General features: G+C 39.2%; 5 protein-coding genes across 8 annotated transcripts; 3 read left to right on the top strand and 2 right to left on the bottom strand.

Annotated features, from left to right (window-relative positions):
• Positions 1-243: 243 nt before the first annotated feature.
• On the bottom strand, positions 244-5,230 carry srsf9 (serine and arginine rich splicing factor 9). 4 transcript variants are annotated; one of them, XM_018671291.2, is made up of 5 exons: positions 4,946-5,230; positions 3,298-3,478; positions 2,952-3,130; positions 1,231-1,403; positions 244-1,142 (listed from the first exon to the last, which is right to left on the bottom strand). In XM_018671291.2, exons 2-5 carry the CDS (start codon positions 3,453-3,455, stop codon positions 915-917), a joined length of 738 nt encoding a protein of 245 aa, XP_018526807.1. In that variant the 5' UTR covers positions 3,456-3,478; positions 4,946-5,230; the 3' UTR covers positions 244-914. The 4 variants fall into 4 exon arrangements, with proteins under 4 accessions (XP_018526807.1, XP_018526805.1, XP_018526803.1 ...); XM_018671289.2 differs by having other exon boundaries at positions 3,298-3,499; positions 4,946-5,229; XM_018671287.2 differs by having other exon boundaries at positions 3,298-3,709; positions 4,946-5,228.
• Positions 5,231-5,804: 574 nt separating this feature from the next.
• prodha (proline dehydrogenase (oxidase) 1a) lies at positions 5,805-13,487 on the top strand. The gene is made up of 14 exons (XM_018671285.2): positions 5,805-6,256; positions 6,385-6,593; positions 8,435-8,469; positions 8,859-9,008; positions 9,129-9,193; positions 9,670-9,786; positions 9,949-10,028; positions 10,177-10,258; positions 10,581-10,673; positions 10,818-10,964; positions 11,104-11,279; positions 11,366-11,464; positions 11,614-11,702; positions 12,692-13,487. The coding sequence occupies exons 1-14, from the start codon at positions 5,918-5,920 to the stop codon at positions 12,880-12,882; spliced, it is 1,872 nt and encodes a 623-aa protein (XP_018526801.1). The 5' UTR covers positions 5,805-5,917; the 3' UTR covers positions 12,883-13,487.
• Positions 13,488-15,899: 2,412 nt separating this feature from the next.
• gal3st1b (galactose-3-O-sulfotransferase 1b) lies at positions 15,900-20,071 on the top strand. The gene is made up of 3 exons (XM_018671304.2): positions 15,900-16,048; positions 17,159-17,298; positions 17,378-20,071. The coding sequence occupies exons 1-3, from the start codon at positions 15,950-15,952 to the stop codon at positions 18,534-18,536; spliced, it is 1,398 nt and encodes a 465-aa protein (XP_018526820.2). The 5' UTR covers positions 15,900-15,949; the 3' UTR covers positions 18,537-20,071.
• Positions 20,072-20,223: 152 nt separating this feature from the next.
• LOC108879875 (cytochrome b-c1 complex subunit 9) lies at positions 20,224-20,951 on the bottom strand. Its single transcript, XM_018671308.2, has 2 exons — positions 20,780-20,951; positions 20,224-20,574 (listed from the first exon to the last, which is right to left on the bottom strand). Exons 1-2 carry the CDS (start codon positions 20,918-20,920, stop codon positions 20,524-20,526), a joined length of 192 nt encoding a protein of 63 aa, XP_018526824.1. The 5' UTR covers positions 20,921-20,951; the 3' UTR covers positions 20,224-20,523.
• On the top strand, positions 20,943-23,968 carry zmat5 (zinc finger, matrin-type 5). The gene is made up of 6 exons (XM_018671307.2): positions 20,943-21,103; positions 21,887-22,069; positions 22,369-22,431; positions 22,554-22,634; positions 22,854-22,962; positions 23,071-23,968. Exons 2-6 carry the CDS (start codon positions 21,943-21,945, stop codon positions 23,216-23,218), a joined length of 528 nt encoding a protein of 175 aa, XP_018526823.1. The 5' UTR covers positions 20,943-21,103; positions 21,887-21,942; the 3' UTR covers positions 23,219-23,968.
• The last annotated feature ends 19 nt before the right edge of the window (positions 23,969-23,987 follow it).

Here is a 23,987-nt window from a genome sequence, read left to right as displayed (position 1 = left end):
TATACAGCAATCAGACTTTTTAGACCAAGTTCCAGCATAAGTTCCAATATTCTCTTTGAACCTGTAACCACCCTGTCAAACTTAGGGATTCTTCCATTTGTTTCGTTCGTACTTTAAAAGGTTTTGTTATACAGTAGACTGAGTATCCCAAGCAGTGTAACCTGGTACTTATAAGCATCAATGTCAACATGCCAATTAACTATATATGATAACTATACATGTTATGGACAAGGAATGAAACTATCACAGTAAAAGTTTGCATTTTATTGGTAAAGAAAAAACAAAAAACAACATTAGAGATGCATACAAATTATAGTCCACCTACAGGCCACCTCGGTCAGAGGTTCACACATCATTTAAAAAAATAATCTGACAGGTGAGGCTCACAGTCAACGTGTCACTAGTCTAAAAGGCTCACTAATTTGACATGTTTTGAGTAAGAGGAGGATATTGATTAGCTTCACAGGTTCTTAAATTGGCAAAAAAAAAAAAACTTCATACTTAAAGCTGCTGAAATGTGACACACAAAAAAGGAAAATTTTGTCAAGAGTTTAAAAAGCGGTATGACTTTTAGCCTGATAGCTGCAGAGCTGCGTCATTAGTTTTGGGCAATATAACATATCTTTGTACTGGTTCCTGTCGAAGACATCACAACCCAGGATTTCTTTATAAAAGAAATCTCAAATGTTATACAGTGAGCAAATACAGTTTTCCTGCAAAAGAAAAAAAAACAAAACAAAACATTTTAAGGCTGTGGGAAGGAGCAGGGTGTTCAGGAGATCCTGACCATGGAATGTATATAGCAAGAAGTAACAATGGTGTATCCTACGAGGAGGCCTGGGGTTAAAAAAAATAAAATTAAAAGTAGAATTACAAAACATTTTCCCCAATTCCTCTATAAATGATGGGCCTTTCTACCGATAATGACGCGGCGGTGGGCTATGGTGCTGTGGAGGGTGCCTCCTGGGGGGTGGACTATGGCGTGACATAGCGTGGCGTGGAGGTGACTGGTAGCGCGGAGGGGGTGATCCTCTGTTATGGTAGGGTGGCGAATATCGGCCCCTGGATCTGGAGCGAGAGCGCGACCGACCCCAGTTGGGAGTGCCCCTTTCCTCATAGACACGGATGTAAGCAGTCTCACCCTACCAAAGGAAAAAAAAAAAACATGACATTTGTTTCTTTAACTATTTAAAGGGTAAGAGATTAAATCTCATCATTACTGGCGCTCACCTGATGCGAACGGAACTCAGTCCGATCCAGTCTGCGTAAAGCGTACTCCATGTCCTCTCTACGGAGAAATTCCACCACACCCTCTCCGTCTCGCTGCACATCTGCAAAACAAACATCTCCTGCCTCGCGCATATGATCTTTCAGATCCTGCCAGCTCCCAGTTGGTGGTAACCCTGAAATGGGAAAAAGACAAATGTGATGGGCACAGAAGTTTCTCCCTTGCCTTAATTTACCTGGTATTTTTAACTTTAAATCATTGTAGGGACACACAGCAACTGAAATATAAAAGCTAGATGGAAAATAGATGGAAAAAGCTTGGGTTTTAATATAAATTTACATGGGTATATTTCCTTATGAATTATTCAGCACCAGGATAATGTCATAATACTCCATGGTTAGACTACAATCATCATTGATTGTTTACCTTTTTCCTGACAAATCATATTTTTCAGTTAGGAATGTTACATAGCAATAACAACTACTGTTCCTTCTTGCCTCATGGGCTGTTGTCAGAGTGAACTGTTCACCAATTGATAGATTAAAAATGCTAAACTGAATTCACACAGAGACAAAGATATAAGCGCTACAAAGCTTTAAAATGTACATCTTTTGTAATGACTGTTATAGGCAACTGAATTTCAAGCTATGTGATTGGCTGATTTTAGTATTCTTACCTCACAAAGTACTTATGTACATGGTCTTTAATCATTGACATTTTTCCTCCAGTGCAGTTATTCATTGTTAAACTCAGAGTTTAAAGTCAAATACTGAGTTGGAAATGCTCAGTGGACAACCACCTTAATTGTCACTAGGAAAAATTAACATTCATTTTACTTTTGTACCTCTATAATTCTAAACAATTTGCCAATCAATATTCACAAGCTCCTGTGTGTAGTACTGATTTTCACTGATGGTCTTATCCTTGCAGATAGAAGAAGTAGTAACTATAAAACAATTTTATTGAAACTGTTGGGTGAAGCCCAATATTTTCTTACCAGAACCCTACGGTGTTATACATGAAATCTGCTCTATTATGACCGGTCAAGTCAGGCAACTTTATCTAAAACCTTATGGGGTTTGATAAGCAGCCCAATTTCTTACAGCTTCTACAAACATGCTTGTATAAACATAGGATAAATATATAAACACAACAAATAATGATATATAATAACAAAATGACACCTACCAGTCACTATAGTTGGTGTTTGGGATTACACAGCCAACATGACCGGTTTCAGTTTACCGATTTGTTTTTCATGACTTAAGGAGCTGATTTGACCTCATCCTCTTAGTCCTTTTGACCTCCAGTCCGTCATGATAGAGAGAAACGTATCTGCCTATGACTCATGATGTCCTCTACTAGTCCCCTTGTCCTCCAATCCGCCATGAGAGAGAGGAATATATCTGCCTACGACTCATGACGTCCTCTACTAGTCCCTTTGTCCTCCAATCCGCCATGAGAGAGAGGAATATATCTGCCTACGACTCATGACGTCCTCTACTAGTTGTCCTCCAATCCGCCATGAGAGAGTGAGAGAAACGAATCTGCCTACGACTCATGACGTCCTCTACTAGGGCCCCTTGTCCTCCAATCCGCCATGAGAGAGAAAAATATCTGCCTACGACTCTTGCGTCCACCTTCCTACCAGTCCCCTTGACCTCCAGGTCGCAGCGAAAGAGAGACAAATACTAACTGGCTATGACTCATGACGTCCACCTACCAGTCACTATGACGCGGAATTCAGATCTTCGAGTTGGGGGTCCAAACCTTCCCCTTGGTCCTCCTCCACCACCTCCCATAGGACCAAATTTAGCACCAGTTGATCGTGGATACTCAACACGCAGCTTGGAGTCTCCATATCCATATCCATTCCTTCCATAGACAGCATCATCTGCATCCCTAAGAGAAGAGAGCAAAGAACTCAAAGTACGCCTGTTTCACTAGCGGACATTCACCTGGAAATGTCGTCTCTATCCATTCCCTGCTGGCAGTCAGGAGACGATGTTATACCACAGAATTTAAGGTATCCAACAAAGGGAATTTGATTCGCCATCCCAAAAACTCACCGTGGGTCTTCAAATCGGACGAAGGCAAAAGGGATAGTGCCTCTATTGTTCTTCAATTCAATATCACGGATTTTTCCATATTTGTAGAAGAGATCCTCAATGTCTCTCTCCTGGACATCCACGGGAAGATTCCCCACATAGATCCGGCCATCTGACATGTTGGTTGATTTGAGTGGCACTGCTGACACAGAATGGGGGGCACCTGCAGACTTTAAGATCACTTCGTGTTTTCACAAATAGCTGTGGCAGTGGTCCTTATCCTAATGCTAGTCCAAATCCAAAACTTAGTCCATCCGCTTCCAATTTCTTAATTTAGACAAAAACAAAACTCTAAACCAGGGATGCAGCCATCAAAGTAGTAAATGATGAGATCAAGACAAACGGCAGAGGACCTCGGATCCAAGCCTGAAAACTTTAAAACACAGGGTAATGAATGTCCAACAACCTTGAAAAATAGTTACAGTATTATTCTTATAAGCATAATATGGAGAAAGTCTACTGGAAAATGAACCCTGGGACATACACCTGCTTTAATACACACTGCATTTGCACACATGCCTGAGCGAATGATTCACATCATTTTCATACTGGTTAAACCAGTCTGCAACCTCTTGTGCCCTACACTGAAGCATCTGCATTATAGCTCTACCCATACTGGATTTAACTGACTTGACTGATGTATCAGTCATGCATTAATTTGCATTTGATAAGGCACTGTGTCCATTTATTTAAGTTTATCCTTTAATTTGTCATCTGTGTATGATAACTAAGATATCTATCAGTATTTACCAAGGTAATTCTAAGACACATGTAAGCCTGTTAGTGAAAGTTAGAACTGTAATAACACCAAGCAACAGCCTTAAATGTTACCCTTGACTTTAATTAACACATCTCTCATAATGTCCCCAACAAATAAACATTTTAACTTTAAACACCATATTAATTTTTTATTGAACTGTACTGCTATTTAGAGATATTTGTACTCGTTGTACATAATATTTGTACCAGACAACTATCTAATTTTAGAAGTAATCATGTTGGCAAAATATTTCTCTTGCACAATCTTAAATATTTATATGTTTCGGGGCTTCAAGACATTTCTGAGATGGTGAATCGTATAAAGCAGCTGGTAAACCGACCAAACCTGTTTGCTACCTGCCAGCTGTTGGCAGATTTATTTATTTACTTCATTATTAATATTAATTATGAGGCTGCAAATGAAGGTGGTCGCCAAGCATTCACCTTTTGCCGTAGCCCATGGTTAAACTAGCCTCCAGCTGCCCAGCTATCGTTAGCTGCCGTCGGTTATTTACGATGGGTTGCTTAGTATACAAGTGGTTTCTCTAACACACATCTTTGGTGAGCCACAGTGCACCAGAAAACAATTTAACGGGGTCATTCAGCTTGATATTAGCGGCTTAAACGTGAACGCCAACCAGAGATCATGTTATTCACTCCAGCAATAACGATACCCCCCCAGTCTCTTTGTTGATAATGTAAGGTCAGCTAGTCGTGCTAATGAGCGTCTATTTCGGCTAAAATGCACCAATATTTCTCACACTCGAATATACTAGCAATTAGTTGGTAGTGGCATGTGCATTAAATGAGTGCAGCGAATAACACCTAAATAAAAAAAAAGACCAATTACCTTTCAAAGCAAGTATGGGCGCCTTTTTATAAATTTAACGCTACCGATTAGCACGCTGTGCTACTTCCGTGTTAGTTAGCAACATTAGCAAGCAGCTCGGTGTCTTCTTCTACTTCGCATTTCCGGCAGACCGTAGTGCCCATTACTTTGCTGCCTCTCGCCGGGAAGATGCTGTAAAACAAGCAGGTTTTGATATTTGCATATCTTCGATCTGTTCTGGTTGCTTTTCTCGGCGAGTTTCAGGGATGAGCTCTCTAGATGGGTTGTTACGCAACCCTAATACTATCTTGAAGTCATTGGCACTCTCTATCTCTTTTTATTTGTGTGACCGTTAGATATGCTTTGATAAGGAAATAAACTGGAGTTGCATTGCCTAATTTCTATATACAAGCAGGTTTAGTGATATTGTAAGCTATACTGATTTTTTTTTTTTTTTTTAAAGAGGAAGGAAGATGCTGACAATACACTACATGTGTAACTACTGTGAAGCAAGGAAGTGTCACTTGAATGGAAACCACATGATCGTGAATGAAATTTCTGAATGCAGAAGACAGGGTAACATACTGGGCAAGTTCGATATAGACTAGTATACTACAGTACAATACAATTAGCCCTGTAATATACTACCAGTGTGAAAGATGTAACGTTCAGTTTTGTATGGAGTTGCATTGGATTTTATTGAAAGGTCGAGGTTCAGTAAGAGAGACAAAATGCCGACCAGATTCTATACATGGGGACAGTGAGTTTCTCTCAGTACGTTCAGGTGGTGTATGAGGACACGCACCATGTGGCCATGTGTTCCCGCGTGACATAACAACTAAGGCACCGCCCCCCCCCCAACGCGATATGACTTTAAAAGTAACTGCCCAGCGCGCACATCCTAAGCAACAGCTTAGAGACGGTATTGTGTGGTGAAGGCAGGGTCTCGTGGCCGGTGCATCGTTGAGCTCAGTAAGAAAGGGAAAAGAAACCATGTCGTACACGAAGTTCATTGCCGCTCTTGTTAGAGCAAACTCGAGCAATGTCGGGAAAATACGCATTTCACCTGCAAGATGTCGATCAACGGCGGCATCCACCAAGAGCCAAGAAGAGAAAGAACAGCAGATGGATGGCTGCCCCGTGGTAGAAACGGTGCCGGTTGAACTCATCAGCGAGAACAAAAATGCTGCAAACACACAGCTGAGTAAAATCCACATTGACTTCGACAACACTCAAGAAGCCTACAAAAGCAAAGGTAACATTGAGCTGCTCCGGAGTCTGCTGGTATTCAAGCTTTGTACAATTGACCTGCTCGTTGACAAGAACAAAGAGGTGAGTTGTTTTTCAACTTTAGATAAGTTACAATAAAGATTGAGTCCTACTGTCTAATGAACAGGGGGTTATGCTATTATAATAACCACTGAATAATAAAAACCCTCTCGTTCTTGCTTTGTTATCAGTTGATGGATCTAAGTAAGAAGCTGTTGGGTCAGTGGATGTTTGAGAAGCTGATGAAGATGACCTTCTATGGTCAGTTTGTGGCGGGGGAAGACCACAACTCCATCAAACCTTTAATTCAGAAGAATCAGGCCTTTGGAGTAGGGGCGGTTTTGGACTACAGTGTTGAAGAGGACTTGACACAAGAGGAGGCAGAGAAGAAGGAAATGGAGTAAGTTATAATAATCTGACAGAGCAGGACTCATAACAGTGTAGGCTATTTTTTCATTATACTGCAGGTCCACACATAATGAAATGATGCATTCGTGCTTTAAACCAAGCGTAGTTAATCAACATTTCAGCTGTAATATGTGCCAGATGTGCACAACATGAGGGGGCATTTATCAGTTGCATAACATACTATATTAAAAAGTAACTCCAGTTTATCTGTCCGGCCCAGTATCATGAGAAATGTGTCAACGGGTGTAACTAAGCCACAACAACAAAGGTTCTTGGGAGAAAGAAAAGAGCAGTTCTCTGGGAGAAACTTGAAGAGAGAGAGACACCCCCCTTCCCCCCACCCCATACATGAGTGTAATAGGAGCTGCACATTGGGGAGAGCAATTTCAGGAGTAAAAGAAAATCATTGCAATGAATAGATTTCCAAAAAAGAATAGCTTTATAGCTGTGCTATTATTAAAGTCCAGTCAAGGACCGATAAAGTGTAAATCCACATGTATTACAAAGAGTTGTTTGATGGTGAATGGTTGGGAATGGTTAAGTATGTAGACCTACTAGACTTAACTTTAGCCATTGCCTTTACACCAAAGTATTCATGACCATATTTTTTTAAAGGCCATTGGGCTTTGTGACTGTGGAGTCCGTATTGTAGGGCCCAACAACTCATGTTGACCCCTGAGGAGTTTGAACCAACCTTGATGCAGGTGTACAGAATATGCTGGCGACAGTGAGTCACTGTTCAAAACATACAGGACTGATATTTGAAACGTTTGAGCCAACCAGTTCAGTTTAATACTCTTATTGTGAACTTGATATTTTATAATTCTCTCTTCCATGTCCTTAGTAAATGTTGTCCCTCTGCGAAACATCCTTTGACTCCTTTATTTACATACAGGACGTAGTGTATAAAATATTCCACTGAGCTATACTGCACACTGATAGCAGTTTATCATCTTATCACTTTAGGCAGGGCTTCTGTTAAGGTTCTTATCAAATTTACATGAGTCAGGTGATCCCTGGTATGTTTCCACCACATACACAAGCTGTAATCCAAACCTGATGTGTTTTATTTATTCTCTAGTAGCAAAACAGTGCTTCTCCCTTATTGGTCGGCTGGGAGAAACCCCTCACCTCTGATTGGTTGAGCTGGTTATTCAGCAGGGGGATGTACCTCATGAAAAGGCTGCCAGCCTTTTAGAGTTATGTGCTGGATCCTTTCATGGATCACACACACACCCATTTGCACGGAAGTGTTATGCAACACCCTGAGGAGGAAATAAGATTATTTCTATAACTGAGGATTACCTTACAAGGCACGAACATACACATGCTGGACTAAATCCAAGCACATTTTCTGATTTAGATTTCAGTTATCTTTTCCAGCACCTTCTTTGAATCCACACAGGGAAAGACTGTTATCTCTATGGAGAAGACAAGCAGTGTGTGTTCTCTGATACATCTCTCGTGTCACAACGTGTCTAGAAAATGAGGTCATTATAATTCCATGACAACGTCTCTGCTAGACTGGTTTAAAAGTCTTGTGAAAGAAAAACACACACAACATTTTCTCTTTGCTTTTCCATATTTCAAAATCTAATGTCTATAGGTCAGAATAGAAAATCTTTAGACCCTGCTGTGGCAAAGGATGGTGTAATGATGTAATCTGTCTGAAAATGACATAAGAAGTTATTAGATATCAGTGGACTCTGATAGTACGAGAAAGTATAGACGCTGAATCAATTTTCCATTTGTTGCATCCCAAAGTAAAATGCTGTATGTGGATGCAATGAATAATTTTTACTGCTCTAATGAGACTCTCCCCTTCTTTTTCAGTTCATGTGTTTCTGAAGCAGAGAAAGAAAGTCCAGGTGTGTATATTAAATGTGGTGGCTGGTTTGCTTTGAAATTCACTTGCTTTGGCTTGGTGCGAGTGCAACACGAGACTTATGTCAAGTGTCAGGATTGGTATGTCAAGTTATGTAACCACGTGACCAACCTGGAGAGCACTGGTAATATCTGGATCTAGTGGGTTATGAAATGTCCAGTCCAGCGGACTTATATCATCCACCTAGTGGTGCTCTCTCTGGCCTTATTTCTAAATCTTATGCGATAATTAATTAATTTATCAGTAACAACAATGATTCCTCAACACATATTCTCAATATTACTCTTTCTGGCAAGTAATGGTCTTTCATCTAAACACAAAAATTGTTTTTACCACGTCAAGCTGCTAACGTAAATTTGTTCCTCACTCCAGGTGCTGATCATCGTGAGAAGAAATATAAGGCTCATCGTCAGTTTGGGGACAGGCGTGGGGGAGTTATCAGTGCTCGCACATATTTCTATGCAGATGAGGCCAAATGTGACAACCAAATGGAGACATTCATAAACTGCATTAAAGCCTCCGGTAAGTAGTAAAGTTTATATAGAAGTAATTAATATGTTAGCTAGAGTATGGCTATTATATAATGACTGTACAAACACAAACACCATTAAAATAAAAAGGTACATTTGTTATGAATTTCAGGTGGAGCCTCCTCTGATGGATTTTCTGCCATCAAAATGACAGCTCTGGGACGCCCACAGTTCCTTGTAAGTTTAACTTAATGTCCCCAAAAGTTATGTGACAGAATTTAGATATAGTTATGAATTGTATTTAGTAGGTAATAGCAGTGGTTTCAGATCTAACACTAACAGTGTATTGGCACAAGATCACAATTACAGAGTTATGGGGAAATAAAACATTGACTTTTTATCTCTTTATGGTTTTGAGTCAGTGCCAATAGATTAGTACAATCATAGATTCACATTATTACATACAAACTGTAGATGCCTTCAGTGTTATCACTGAAATTATAGTTGACAAGAAGGACTGTCATGTTAAAGAAAAACATTTTTCCTGTGTCAGGTGGTGGATTCACATTGTCAGTGTTGTACTGATGATGTGCCAATAACCAGTGAGCAAGGGATGTAATTTTTCTGAATAAAATACTGATGTGTACAACTAATACCATCACATTATGGTTCTAATGCAGTGTTATAACTTGATCATTTATGTGTGTGAACAGCTCCAGTTTTCAGAAGTCCTGGTTAAATGGAGACAGTTCTTCAACTTCCTCGCAGCTCAACAGGGAAAATCACAAATGATGGTTTTGGAGCAAAAACTGGAGCTGGAACAACTCAAGGTGCGTCTAGCCCTCAGCAAATTCTAGAGCAGGTTCAGTCTTGCTCATGCATAACTGCTGTCATCATATCATCTTTAGTTGTCTCCAATGGTTTCATTTTATGACTTTTAGTGCCACTTAATCCAATATATGTTTTTAAATTACTGACACATTTCTTTGTAGGAAAGCCTGACTAAGCTGGGTGTTGGAGACAAGGATGACATTGAGAACTGGTTTACTGGAGAGAAGCTGGGTTTGTCAGGGTAAGAGAGTCACTCATGGAATAATAACAGCACAGACATTAAGGGACCTGTGGTTTAGTCTTCTTAGCTAAACTAGCACTAATTATTCTGCAACTTTTACTGGAATTTTACATATTCTGATATTCATTTTCTCACATCTAAATCCCAGAACAATAGATCTGCTGGACTGGAACAGTTTAATAAACGATACAACAAAAATCTCCAATCTGCTCATGGTGCCGAACCTTGAGGTGAGTCATTGTAATGTAAATATGTGCCCAGAGAGTGCCCAGACTCTGAAAGGGGGGCGGGGGGAGAACTCTGGACTACTTGTGGTGGCTCAATAGGCCGCCTGTTTCTCATGGTCACTGTGAGCTGTGCTGATGTGAGTTGATATGTTAACGGAGCCACTGGCAGCAAGGACGGAAACTTTTGGTTTCAGTTTGAAAAAGGCCGCAGGAAAAATTGGCAGAGGCTCTCATCACGGCCCCACCCACCCAGTTTCTGTTACTTGCAATTAAAGTTTGTAGATATCTTATGATCCTAAATGTGTGTTGTGTGTTGGTTGTGCAGACAGGCCACCTGGAACCTTTGCTGAACAAGTTTACAGCTGAGGAGGAGAGCCAGATGAAGAGAATGCTGCAGAGAGTGGACGTTCTGGCCAAGGTGAGGAAACCAAAACAAATATATTTGTATGTAGTAAATAATGATAATAAGGTCATGTTTTGCTGATTTCTCTTGTGTACATTGAGGAGTGTCACTTGCGTGTATAAAACCATTTAAACTGTAAATAATCTTTGTGTGCTCCAGCATGCTTTAGAGAATGGGGTAAGGCTAATGGTGGATGCCGAGCAAACATACTTCCAGCCAGCGATTAGTCGACTGACCCTAGAAATGCAGAGGAAATTCAACAAAGAAAAGCCAATCATTTTCAACACCTACCAGTGTTACCTCAAGGTGAGACTACAGTTCCCTCATGACAGCTTGTTGTTACAATTTTCACCACTGATTCTTTAAAGCTGCAATTCTCTTTGTGTAATAAATTATCACATCCTTTTGTGTGTGGTTTTTCTTTTCAACAATTCATTGCTTTTAGGAAGCCTACGACAATGTAACTGTGGATGTTGAGCTGTCGCGACGGGAGGGCTGGTACTTTGGTGCCAAACTGGTCCGTGGAGCCTACATGTACCAAGAGAGAGCCAGGGCCAAGGAGATTGGCTACGAAGACCCAATAAACCCAGACTATGAGGCCACTAACAGGATGTATCACAAGTAAGTCTTTAATTATTAACAAGGCCCTTTTGTGGATCACCTAGAAAATGTCCGAATCCTGACCATCTGCCGCATTGTTTGTCCAGGTGTTTGGAGTACGTGTTGGAGGAGATTGAACACAGCAGGAAAGCAAATGTCATGGTTGCATCTCACAATGAGGACACAGTGAAATTCACCCTAGAAAAGTATGTATTTGTACAGATTTTGCTTTAACATACATGAAAGCTTTAAACCTCTCAATTATAGGATTTACAGAAAGCTACACCAATGTTAAAACACTGCACCTCTTATTATCTAACAGCCCTTTAACATGCGTGTTTCTGTGTTTTTTCAGGATGAATGAGATGGGCCTTTCACCCACTGAGAATAAAGTTTACTTTGGACAGCTGCTGGGCATGTGTGACCAGATCAGCTTCCCATTAGGTATGTGGTGCTCAGCTTGGTTACTAAAAGTAAACAGTGTGTTACAGAATCACGGAGGCTTACATCACTGAGTCATGTGGCCTTGAGGTTCCACTGAACCAGAAACCCTGCAGATGTCAGCTTTTCAATACTCGCCAGCCTCTGACCTTAGAAATCATCTCTACAATCTGTAGATATCTCGGGAACAAACAACTCCAGTTTCTCAATGTCCTTAACTGTCTATTACCAAATGTTATGTCAGCTTGATTTATCAGGGACGCTCAATATCACTCTAAAAATATATATATATCACCACCCAGTATTGTTTAACACTTAGTAGATGTACATGGTGTATCTTATGGACCATAAAACAATAATCAGACCCTGTGTGTGTCTTTGAGGTGAAACTAGTTAGCCAGCCAGGTTTGTGGATATCATGTGAGGGCTAAACAGGAGCTGTGTCTTGCAACTGAGAGACAGAGCACTGATAACTGATAACACTAAACTTTGATTTCTAAAAATGTGCTGTTTTTAAAAAAATAGTGTAATGATTTGGTGATCAGAGGAGAGGTTTATTGGAGATGAACAGGTTAATGCAGTAGCAGATGTAATCTTTCTTCGATTTGCAAAACTTACAAGTTACTTTGACCTTGTCTTATCACTTATCACTGATCACTAATCCAATATTTATTCACCATAAATTCAGTTTTGAATAAAAGAAGATAATGCTTTAATCTACTGCACAATTTTATTGAGAATTTTTTCCTCCAACTTGTTTTTTAGCACAGTTATAATGTATATCTATCTTGTTAACTATGTGAGCTGTCATCAGTTAAATGACTTCATTAAGAAAAGTAATTTAGTGTGCTGTTCTGACTATTTCTCTGCTGCATCCATATTTGAATGCTGTTAATAGACATTACGTGCAAAGTCATGACATGGAACGCACACACGGTGGAGGTAATGAGTATTGTTTTAACACTTGTTCCATTGCTCTGTGTTAAAAACAGGTCAAGCAGGTTTCCCAGTCTACAAGTATGTCCCATATGGCCCAGTCAACGAGGTCATTCCATATCTGTCTCGTCGCGCTCAAGAAAACCGCGGCTTCATGAAGGGATCTCAGAGAGAGCGCAGCCTCCTGTGGAAGGAGCTGAAACGCAGGGTGCTGGGTGGTCAGATTTTCTACAAGCCTGTCTACTGAGTCACACGACCATAACATGCCAACTGGAGTATTTGTGTAAGCATTCCACCACCAACTGTACCACTACCTGCTAACCACTGTTAGTAGAGGAAGATTAATGGCCTTCCTTTTCTTGCCAGGCTGCATAGTATTGAAGAACGTCTTACAGTTTTACTGACAGGTATTTAAAGTGCAGATTATGATAGGGATTTGTTTTGCTTTGTAGCGATACACATGGTGTTGCTTTAAGAAGTGATCATTTGCCTCAAAATCAGCGTCAGTTTATTTAAGCTAAAACTGGCCGTGGTAATCCTCAGAATCAGTTCTGCCAAAATCTAAATTTGCTCATTTGCTTAAGAGCTTTTGCAAATGTTTATGACTCGAAACATGTATCCTTCCTTGTGTTTATATGGCTACCAAAGGTGGCTTACTTGTATATAAAAAGCTGTCACATGCTTTTTAAAATGGTGAAAGACAATCTTTGTATGTTTTGTTCAGTGCTAAGATTATTTTTATTTAGCTGTCACTTAAAAGTGCCTAATGATTTTCCACAAGATTAACTGGAAGCGGTCTGCTGCTGTACAACTTATTATAAATTATTAAAAAGTAAATTATTTAAACTTGTTTATTGCTGATATTATGTGTCATTGTATTAACCAACTTTAATAAGTCATTTGTTGATTATTGTGCAGCATAGAGATTTTTAATCACATAAAAAAGGCTTATGTTTAGGTTTATATTCATATGTCTGGTTTTAAGTCATAACATGTTGTCCATCAAAGTATAAACAATAAGAGCATCATCAGAAATCAGGAGAGAATGCATAAAATGTAAACTGCACACACACTGATTTGTGCAAGAATGCCACCTCCTCTTCCTTGGGAGTGATTGTTTGCAGTATGAAACCTTCATTTTGATTCTAACAGATAAGCTCCTTTTATTGTCTACAGAGCCAAAAGTAGTATCTCGTGCTTTCAGTTTTCTCTGAAGTTGAGAACAGTTTTCTCTGAAGTTGAGGATGTCTTTTTGACAAATGATCTTTAAAGCAGTAATCCAGATACTATTTCACCCTGCCTTCCAAAATGTTACAAGGACATACTGTGATTACTGCTTTCAAGGAAAACTGCACCCAAGTTCTCTAAGAACACCTGCACCATTACATGGAAGTAGAGAGCTGCCTGTCGCGTCAGTTTGTTAATTTAGAGAGGAGTCATGGACTGGTTGTGTCAGTATCTTTGGTTTTGACACTGCCTAAAGCCTTTCAGTTGTTTGTGAGTTGTGCTGTCCGGTGTAGTCCTCTGAAAGATTGTTGAAAAATTTTTAAACTGTAAACTATACAGGGTATTTTTGGAAAGAAGGTAAAAGTTGATCATTGATCGATTATATTTTACACTACAGTAGTTTATACATGAAAATTTGATATTTAATCATAATAAAGGAAAAACACCAGTCCCATAATACCCCCCACACTATTACATACATGAATTTTGTCAACCTAAGCATTTCATTTTGGTTTGGATTTATTTTTATGCAGTGGCTTTGAGGTTTTTCACCTTTCTGTCTGGTTTTCATAACCTCTGATGTCAGTGTCATAATTCTAATACAATACCACTTATTTTAAGTTTAAGTTTGTCAATGGTCCATTAACAAGCTGTCTTTATTGGTCTGTAGGGTTGATGTGTACAATAACTACTCTGAGTGGTTTAAGCATCTGTCTTAACTTGGAGAGTTGATTTTAGGATATCTTGTTAACCTAGTAACATGTCATGTTTTCATTCTTTGATGTTTTTCATCATTCTTTGTTTGGCTGCTGTAACAGTATATGCCATTTTTTGTACAATTGTAAAATCTATACAATTATTGATTAAAACAGTAAAAAACAAATAATTAAAAAAAAGACTGAGTTATGTTTACTATTGAACAATACTGAAATACAAACATCTGTAAAGTTTCTTAGATGCATGAGGAGGATTTATGGAGTTAGAGACTCAAAGGCTCCACATCCTGACTGACATAATATTGTAAGACAGTCTGTTACTGCTTTTAAGTTAACCAAACTCCAGTTTCTTCCACTGTAGGCAGCCCTGACTATAGAAACCCCAGACTGGATAGATGCAAACTTGCTCTCATCTCATAGTGACATATCTGGCTATCCTCTTTGACGTATTCTGATGTTTAGTGACAACAACTGTGGCCTTTGCCAAACAGGGGCCAGTGAGTGCCCTATGCTAGATCGATGTGAATCAGAGATGATTCAGCTACAGCCCAAGTCAACAGAAGCAGCAGCAGCTGAGGCAACACCTGCGTCCAGGTATCTGGAGACTAAAGAAAAACATTGAGCCAGCCCCACAACACGCAGCTGGGTGGAGACCAGGCAGACCCTGCTAGGTGTGCTCTTAAGTGTATTTACAACATTTTTGATGGGAAACACAACCCTTAAATAAAGTCTATCAGTCTATACAGGTAGATGTTATATACAGCATTATTAAGACATCTTTATTGTGCACTACACTGTTTTGTACTATGCACTGTTCTGTACACTGTTTTATGGTATTGCTATTATTGTACTTAATACATCAACTATATATTATATATATGAAACCAGCCCATAGTTGTTTCTGTTGGACAAACTTTAACTCTCCCTACTTTAGGTGACTCTGGTATGACTGGACCAACAAGTTCTCATAAACAATAAACAAAAAAGATATTTATCTATGCATATCTGCTTTCTCGGAGCTTCTGCTGGGGTTTACCACCACACCTTTACTTTTTGGAGCCTGAGAAGAAGGGTTCACTTCACTGTCTCCTGGTTTTAGATCAGAGGCAAGTCCTCTTCAGCTGTTCAAAATAATAGTGAAGCTCTAGGTCTATATACTTTTATAATTCAATAATAGCACAATATCAGTTATAGTTAAATGTATTTTTTTTACGGTAGCCTCATTTTAGTACCATAGCTGATTTTTTGTACTACAAATCTGTTGGAACAGTTATGTAGGGTTGTGCCATGCAGCAGTAGCCTAAACCAGTTCAGAGCCCGTGGGAGGGGAATTCACATCTGATTTCTTTGAACTCTCACAGCCAATGAGACATGACTTCAGAGCATGTGTACAGTTTAACAATAGAGGATTTCCTTTCACCTTGCAGAAAACCCTTGCCTAAACACTGCCTGCTAATGCTGCGTCTGAAGGTAAAGAAAGCTCTATTTCTTCCACACATGCTTCCACAGGTGTATTGTTCAGGTTCTTTGATTTACTCTTGCTCTATGACAGAGTGACACAAAATGTAACAAAAATGTAACTACCCATATGACTGTCAGTGTCAGAGGTAAGAAGTCAGAGCAGGGATACATGTACCTTTTCACATCACACCACCTATTTGAATTTCTCTGAATTGCTTCTTTTATAAAGTTTAAGTGAATATCTGTCCAGTTTTCCATTTTTATTTTAACTTTTCTTTTCCTAGAGAGAACATTGTGCTGTTACAAGACATTTATACCTAAACTGTGTTTTTTAATGTTAGTGGCTCTTTTCCCCCTTCTGTCTCTGCTCTTTGTTCTAAGAACCATAAACATGTTTAAAGTGTAAACATGGGGGCTCTGCATTTTATTTGACAGAAAGAATGATTCAGCAGTTTTCTTGCATATCTGTATTATCTGATAGCTTATTAGATCTTCTTTTAACCTCTTCTTTTTGGTGGTGATAAATACTATGGGTGACATTCAATTTAAATAAATCAAGCATTTCTTTCTGTAAATACACAATAATTATTGTACAGAGGGATGAGATGAGGTAAGGGGGTAATTAGTTGCCCTGTGTGTAAAAATTGCCGCAGGGCACTACAGCTGTTTATGATTTTCATGCTGGCTGCTGATTGGCTCTGTGAGAAAAACAGTTACACAGCAGAATCCAACAAGATGCGTATATGTATTTTCCTCTTTGTCTGTATAAACAAATATGGATACGAAACGTGTGTACATGGGCATGTGCAAGGTAAATGTTATTGTGTGTGGATGTTTATCTGTATCTGTGTGCACATGTGTATGTATATACTGTGTATGCATGCATGTGTGTATACATGGAGTGTTTGTGTGGATATGATAATGTACTATTTGTCCTATATTGCACCCTTGGGTGTAACAGTAATGCTTAAGTAATGATGGGAAGTCCTTTCTTCTCACTTTATTCTAATATGTTGTTTTGTATTGTTATATTGTTTCTTCAGGTGTACTGGTATGTATCCCTCTGACATTGTGTAATTTAATTTTCTATACACATATGCTCTTTAATTTCACTTTCAGGTGCCTCTTTGGGTTTTAGTAATGTCTGGCAAAAAAGGAATTAAGTGCACACCTGTAGTACGAGGGCTGTTACTCTGGGTTTTACTGACCAACATCGTACTGGTGCTCTACTGCTTCAACCCAACTCAAGTGAAGATCAGGTAAACATTCAAAAGAAAAGCATTGTTTTAGTCATTTAAGATAAGAATGTAGATACATATCCATGTGCTTTATTTACAGGGGCCACCAGGAGGACACATGTCCTCTCAGCATGGCAGGATTGTTGAAGAACAATGTGACCACCCCCTCTCAAAGCACCAAATCCCAGTCAGAAGGGTGCACCCCCGCAGTCAACATCATGTTCATGAAGACCCATAAAACTGCTAGTAGCACTATACTCAACATTCTGTTCAGATTTGGTGAAAAGCACAAGCTCAAATTTGCCTTCCCTGATGGACGCAATGACTTCTTCTACCCATCGCCTTTCCTTTGCTCCCAGGTGAAGGGCTACAGGCCCGGAGAGTGTTTCAATATTGTTTGTAACCACATGCGCTTTGACCACCAAGAAGTGGCCAAGCTTTTGCCTCCGGATGCCGTGTACATCACCATCTTGCGTGACCCAGTGGATCTCTTTGAGTCGTCCTTCCATTATTATCACAAAACAGTTCCTCTGACATGGAGGATCAATGGAGAGAATAAACTGATGGAGTTTCTAAGCAATCCTCGGACCTTCTACAGCCCAGAGGCCTACAACTCATTCTATCTTAAAAATCTGCTCTTTTTTGACTTTGGCTTTGATAACGATGTCAAAGCTGATGATCCTCGTGTAATGAGCCATATTCATAACTTATCAAAACACTTTGATCTGGTCCTTATAGCAGAATATTTTGAAGAGTCTCTCATCCTGCTTAAGGACAAACTCTGTTGGACCATGGAGGACATTATATATTTTAAGCTAAATGCTCGCAAGAGTTCATCTGTTTCTCGACTGACTCCCGAGTTCAGAGCCAAAGCTCTGGAGTGGAACGGGGCTGACTGGAGGCTCTATCAGCACTTTAATGCTACCTTCTGGGCCAAAGTAGAGGCCTACGGGAAAGAAAGAATGAAACAGGAGGTAAATGAGCTGAGGAGAAGAAATGCAGAGATGAAGGCCATCTGTCTCGAGGGTGGAAATGCAGTCGAGCCCCAAAAGATTCAGAACAAACGTTTCATGCCCTGGCAGCCCGTTGGAGAGTCTTCTATCCTGGGGTACAACATGAAGAAAGACACTGATCCCAAATTCAGGACAATTTGTGAAAAAATGCTCACACCTGAAATACAGTACTTATCAGAATTGGGTGTAAGCCTGTGGCTTACCCGATTATGGGGTTGGTTTAAAGATACTGTTTTTACAGTTTGACTTGGATTAAAATACTTTATAAACTGAAATACAGCGATAGAAATCCATGCAACATGTATATATGATGCCTATTTATAACAAGTCTTTCCCTCTCATTTTAGTACATTTTGCAAGTTTTCTTTTGAGTAATATTATATGTTCATATTACAGAGAAGCTGAACTCCTCTTTAGAAGCACATTCAGGAAATTCTCATCACTCCCAAATAGGCCTACAGATGGCACAGTTATCTTAGATACCTCCACTCATCATCTATAGGTCCAGGCTTAAAGTATGAACAGGAATATTCCTCTATGTTGTACCTAAATCAGTCAAATTCTGCTCACTTCCTTGTTAAGATTTACATATTCAATATCTAAGAATGTTACGAAGGATGTAGTTTTCTGTCATGGGCTCAGGTGCTAATTTTTTTGTTCATTCAAAATGGTGTGTGACAGCTGCCACTGAGCCACCAGTTTTAGCTTTTTTGTTGCTGAGAGTACCCTTCCTGTTATTCAAAGGGACAAGAAGTGTTAAGAGTGCCATCTAAAGGCCTGACACTCAAGAGCAGCTGTTTGTGATGCATTTGAATGGTTGTGGCCTTGTCTGACCCTGTTCTGCTGGTTTACATAAGCTTCACTGATACGTCCACCCTAAACTAAAAATATCCTTACATTGGATATAGCTGAATCCTCAGCATCAGGCTAGGAAAGTCTTTTATGTCAACTGAGAAGCTGAGTTTCACTAGTTAGTTCTGTTTTCATCACAATGTAACATATCTTTAAATCCATCTACAAAGGACACATTCTTTCCCTGCAGCTTGAAAATGTAGGCCCATCCTCTGGGTAAAAATTATTTATGATAGAGGTGCTTGAACCTGATACACAAGACACGTGGTAGCTAATTACAGAGACCTAATGTACAGTATTGTCTGCATGAGACCGATTTACTTGAGTGATAAAATGTATAAGCTGTGTATTTACTGTAGCTCTGAATTCTGCCAGCCCTAAGGGGTCCTTTATGTTTTGTAAATGTGTGCAGTTTGTAATTTGTTTTGTAATATGCTATGTACATGCAAGTTGTAATAAGTATTACTGTAATACTTTTGTTATTTGACACATATGGACTTTCTCATAAATTGGATATAATGCTTGCTATACTATGGGCATTCAGGTCTCAAAATCAGCCTTTACTGCATGTAAAACATCCTTTTTTTTAACACATTGTCTGTCATACTGCACTGCATAATGACTTAGACTAGACTTTATTGATCCCTTGGGATGACTCCCTCAGGGAAATTAAGCATCACCAAAATGAATGTTTTGCAAAGAAATGCCAATTTCTGCCAACCCACATTGTCATCTGCATCTCTGTTCAATTTCTCTCTAATGTATTGGAATCATTTACCAAATAATGACAAAGAAGATACATCAAAGCCTAGAGGAACAGCTGTGGTTCTATGACAAGGATAAAAGAATCCATCCACTGTGGGGTTTTTTTAAGCCTGCTTGTTTTACTAGAAATAACTGTTACACATAAATACTTTCATACCTCTTTACCAAGATTTGCATTTAATTTGTATAAGAAGCTCTTGACACCATTTCATGTGACATAACATGGCTATGGCTGTGAAAATTCTAGTAATGTCAAATTATAAACACTACTTCACATGTGTCGAAATAAATGACAAATCAAAACCATTGCAAGGTCTGTAAGACATTAACATGTTTAATTTAACCATTTACAATCTGGGAGGAGAACGAAGGCATTACAAATAACAACAGTGGAAAGGGTAGTAGGGGGCGAGACGGCAAGAACCATTGCTCCATCTTCATGGTGGTCTGGGCAGTTAATCAGCTCCCACAGGTCCTCTGGTAGCCGCTGCCAGCCTGGGCATGACTCTGAGCACATTGTCCATGTTGACTGCTGCTTGATTCAGGTGTGGAGTCCAGGAAGAATGGATGATGGAAGTGTGACAACAGTTGCACTTTAGCCTCAGATTACCCCGTCCTATTCCTCGTCTTTGTTCTCATAATTGTGTTTGATGTGTTTCCATAATTTCTGCAATGAAACGCAGGTTCGAAAAGGTTATTTTCATATCAAACACACTGTGTCGACAAATAAAGTTCAGTTTACTGACACTAAAAGGACGCAATCGCTCGGCTCAGCGGGGCAAGCTAGCTTAGCTAACATCAACGCCGCTTCGCCCTCTGCTTACAAGGTCAGGATAAGACAAGCATTTAAAAACACCGGCGGACACACTTACCCCGTGATTCATTTGCTCAAAAATCGCGTCGCCACCTTGGTCGAATATTCGTTCAAAGAAGACTGCTCCAACCATGATGGTTATAGCGAAAGTAGACGTTCTCCTGAAGAGCAGATTGTAGACGGACTTTGCCAGCGCCATGTTGGTGAAAGACTGCGCAGGACCGGATGCTGCAGCAACAAACGTCCGCTTCAGGCGGTCGAAAGAATAAAGACTCTACTGAAATACTGTACGCCAGCGACGTATCTTGTCTTTCCCAGTGCTTTTGTATTTACTTGGCGTAGACTAAAAACCGATAAGGAGGACATCGCTGTTCCAGGAATGGTTTGTGTTTTTTGCTGTTTAAGTATAACGGCCGTTTGGGTAACTGTAAGCATGTGAGCTGACTATCCCGATGTAACACCGCCGTGGGCAAATATTTAGGCGTATTATGGGTTGCTACGTTGGGAAGTATCTTACAAGCATCAGACCATTTGTTTATTTGTTCAATGTATTTCCAACATTTTCAACAACTCTCTACCAATAGATTCGTGGCTGTTTGTATCTTCAGAGTTGAACAGGAAGTCATACCCAGGCATTTTCAAAATAAAAGTTGTTTTAATCGACGCGCCTTCCTCATCAAAACAGGAGATGGCAGCAAACCAATATCAAACTAATACCACCTGTTGTGGTGTTGTTTATGATATTGCTGATGTTCCTGGTTGTTCTTGGTAGCAGAGATTGGGCTGGTATCAATTTGCGCTTCCCATGTCATGTTTTAGTTCTAGACGTATCTGATTTTACATTGATGATTTTTCATTGACACGCATTAATGGCAAAAATGAATGTAAAAATGAGAGTTTTTTTTCCCAGAAGTAAAGTAACGGACATGAATGCAAAAGCCTCGAATGTTAAAACAGCAGACTATGATAGGGCCAAACTAGGTCTGTTATGTTGTGACTCATACATACTAGTTATTAAAGAATCGGTTGATTGATTTATTAGTTGACAGACGATGCATTGTCAGTGCTTGTCTCTGTTTTATATAATTGTAAATGAAATATCTTTACGTTTTGTTTTACTGGTTGTATAAAACTCAACAAGGACCGTATTGTTTTCTGTTTACAGTATTTTCAGAGGTTTCAAAGGTGACATTGTACTGGTTTGAACCCACAATCTTCACCATGGGGAAGAGATACTACTGTGACTACTGTGACAGGTCCTTTCAGGACAACATGCATAACAGGAAAAAACATCTGAATGGTGTTCAGCATCACAGAGCTAAAAAGGCCTGGTTTGACAATTTTCGAGGTGAGACTTGCACTTGTTTCTGTGACCAGCGAGATGAGTGGACATATGATGTTCTTGTCTAAATGTGTGCTTGTTAAACCAGACAGTGATCATATACAGAAAAATACTATTTTTAAGTATAGGAGCACTATTTAAGGTTTACTATTTAAGATGTCAAGGCAAGTCTTAAACCTATTTATGTGACTGTGATTGGAGAATTAAGTCTCTAACATTTCATTATGCCAACTTAGCTGCCCACCTGTTGACATTGGAAGATTATATTAACAACCATAGACCCACTGTCATTTCTCTTTTTACAGACTATGCAGCTATTTTATATGATGAGCAAACAAAGAAACCCTGTAGGAAGTTTCTCCAAAAAGGTAAACAAACAGTTCAGCTATATTACATACTATGTTATATGAAATGCATGTTTGTAAACATCTTTATTTCTTGGATTTTTTTCTTTTTTTTCTTTTTTTTTTTTTTTGATTTTTTTTTTTAGGAATTTGTGATTTTGGCCCAAACTGCAGGTTTTCTCATATGTCTGAAGAGGAGCTGTTTAACCTAAAAAGACAAGTGGAAGGTAAGGGTGCTGCTGTCTACCACGTGATTGAGATGTTTTAAAATGAATATGTTACTGTTAGAATATGCCACACATTTGCACCTATAAATATTTTGTTTATCTAAATCATTCTTGCAAGAAATTGGTTGTGTGCAAATCAAACTAGTGCAAGTTGTCAGGCACATTTGATTGTGTGGATAAATCTGTGTTGAGAGGAGTAACATTTTTCTTGTCCATCAGATGAAAGACAGCACAGAGAGGACTCTCAGGACAGAATTATGCCTGGGCGAAGTGTAGAAGACTGGCTCTCTAGAAGGGAAAAGAAGCGAACTGCCCTCAGTAGCAAAGGGTATCCAAGTTCATTTTTGTTTCAGCGCTCAGTCACACATGGTGTGCATGGCTAATGGTTATTCCTGTTGATTTAGAATTCAGCTGTTCAATTATTTACCTTCTGCAGAGATCTAAAAAATAAGGAAGACAGTGAAGAGGGCCAAACAGACGGTGACATACCTCAACAGCTTCTTTGCATTCCTGACCTTCCACCATCACTTCTACCTCCTCCTCCAGGCGGATGGAACGTCAAAGTGAGCAGTGACTGGGGCTGAGAGATATTCACTTCGGTGTTTAAATCACTGTTAAATGGATATGTGACATTAACAGAAGGAAGAATGGTACAGGTACAGTTTCTATGAAGGGATGGTGTCATATATGTATTTGAAAGTTTGAAGTGAAGTTTTCAGTTGATACTGAAAAGCTTTTTGTAGCCATTTCTCATTTTGAAAATTGGAATTAAGTACTTGATTCTACATACCAATTGGCATATTTTGTAAAGTAAAAGTAATTTATTTTTATTTGCAGATAATGATTTTTAAAATAATCTATTTAAGTGTCAAGCTTAAGGAGCCAATTTAAAATGAATAAAAGCTTGAATGTCAGAGTGACAGTGTGTTGTTGATTGCTCCACAAATCAGCAGCAGAGTTCTTTACAATGAGACTCCTCTCAGGAGTTACATTTGATGTCATGTAGTCCCAAAAGGAATGGAGGACTGTTGAGCAGATGGAAATAATTTTTTTCTCTTTATTTTAAACCTGTGTTGCGTCATCAGGTATCACCGATCTCGTGACTTCATTTTATTTTGAACCCAGTCACTGGAAAACACCAGTTTACTTCCTAAATCATGAAGTTTGTTAATACATTTTTATCGACGAGCCTCATGCCTTTTGAAAACATCAGTTAGATTATTTCCCTCAACTGAGGTTATGCGGAGATGTATGTACTTTGAACATTCCACATTTGTTGCATATGCAATGCAGTGTTTCCAGCAGAATCATCATTAAATTGCTTTAATTGCTTATGTCTGTTTAGTATAATTT

This window comes from Lates calcarifer, linkage group LG9 (assembly GCF_001640805.2).
Source record: "Lates calcarifer isolate ASB-BC8 linkage group LG9, TLL_Latcal_v3, whole genome shotgun sequence".
Classification (NCBI taxonomy): domain Eukaryota; kingdom Metazoa; phylum Chordata; class Actinopteri; family Centropomidae; genus Lates; species Lates calcarifer.
The sequence above is the reverse complement of the archived record's forward strand: the minus strand, read 5'-3'. Positions and strand labels throughout refer to the sequence as shown.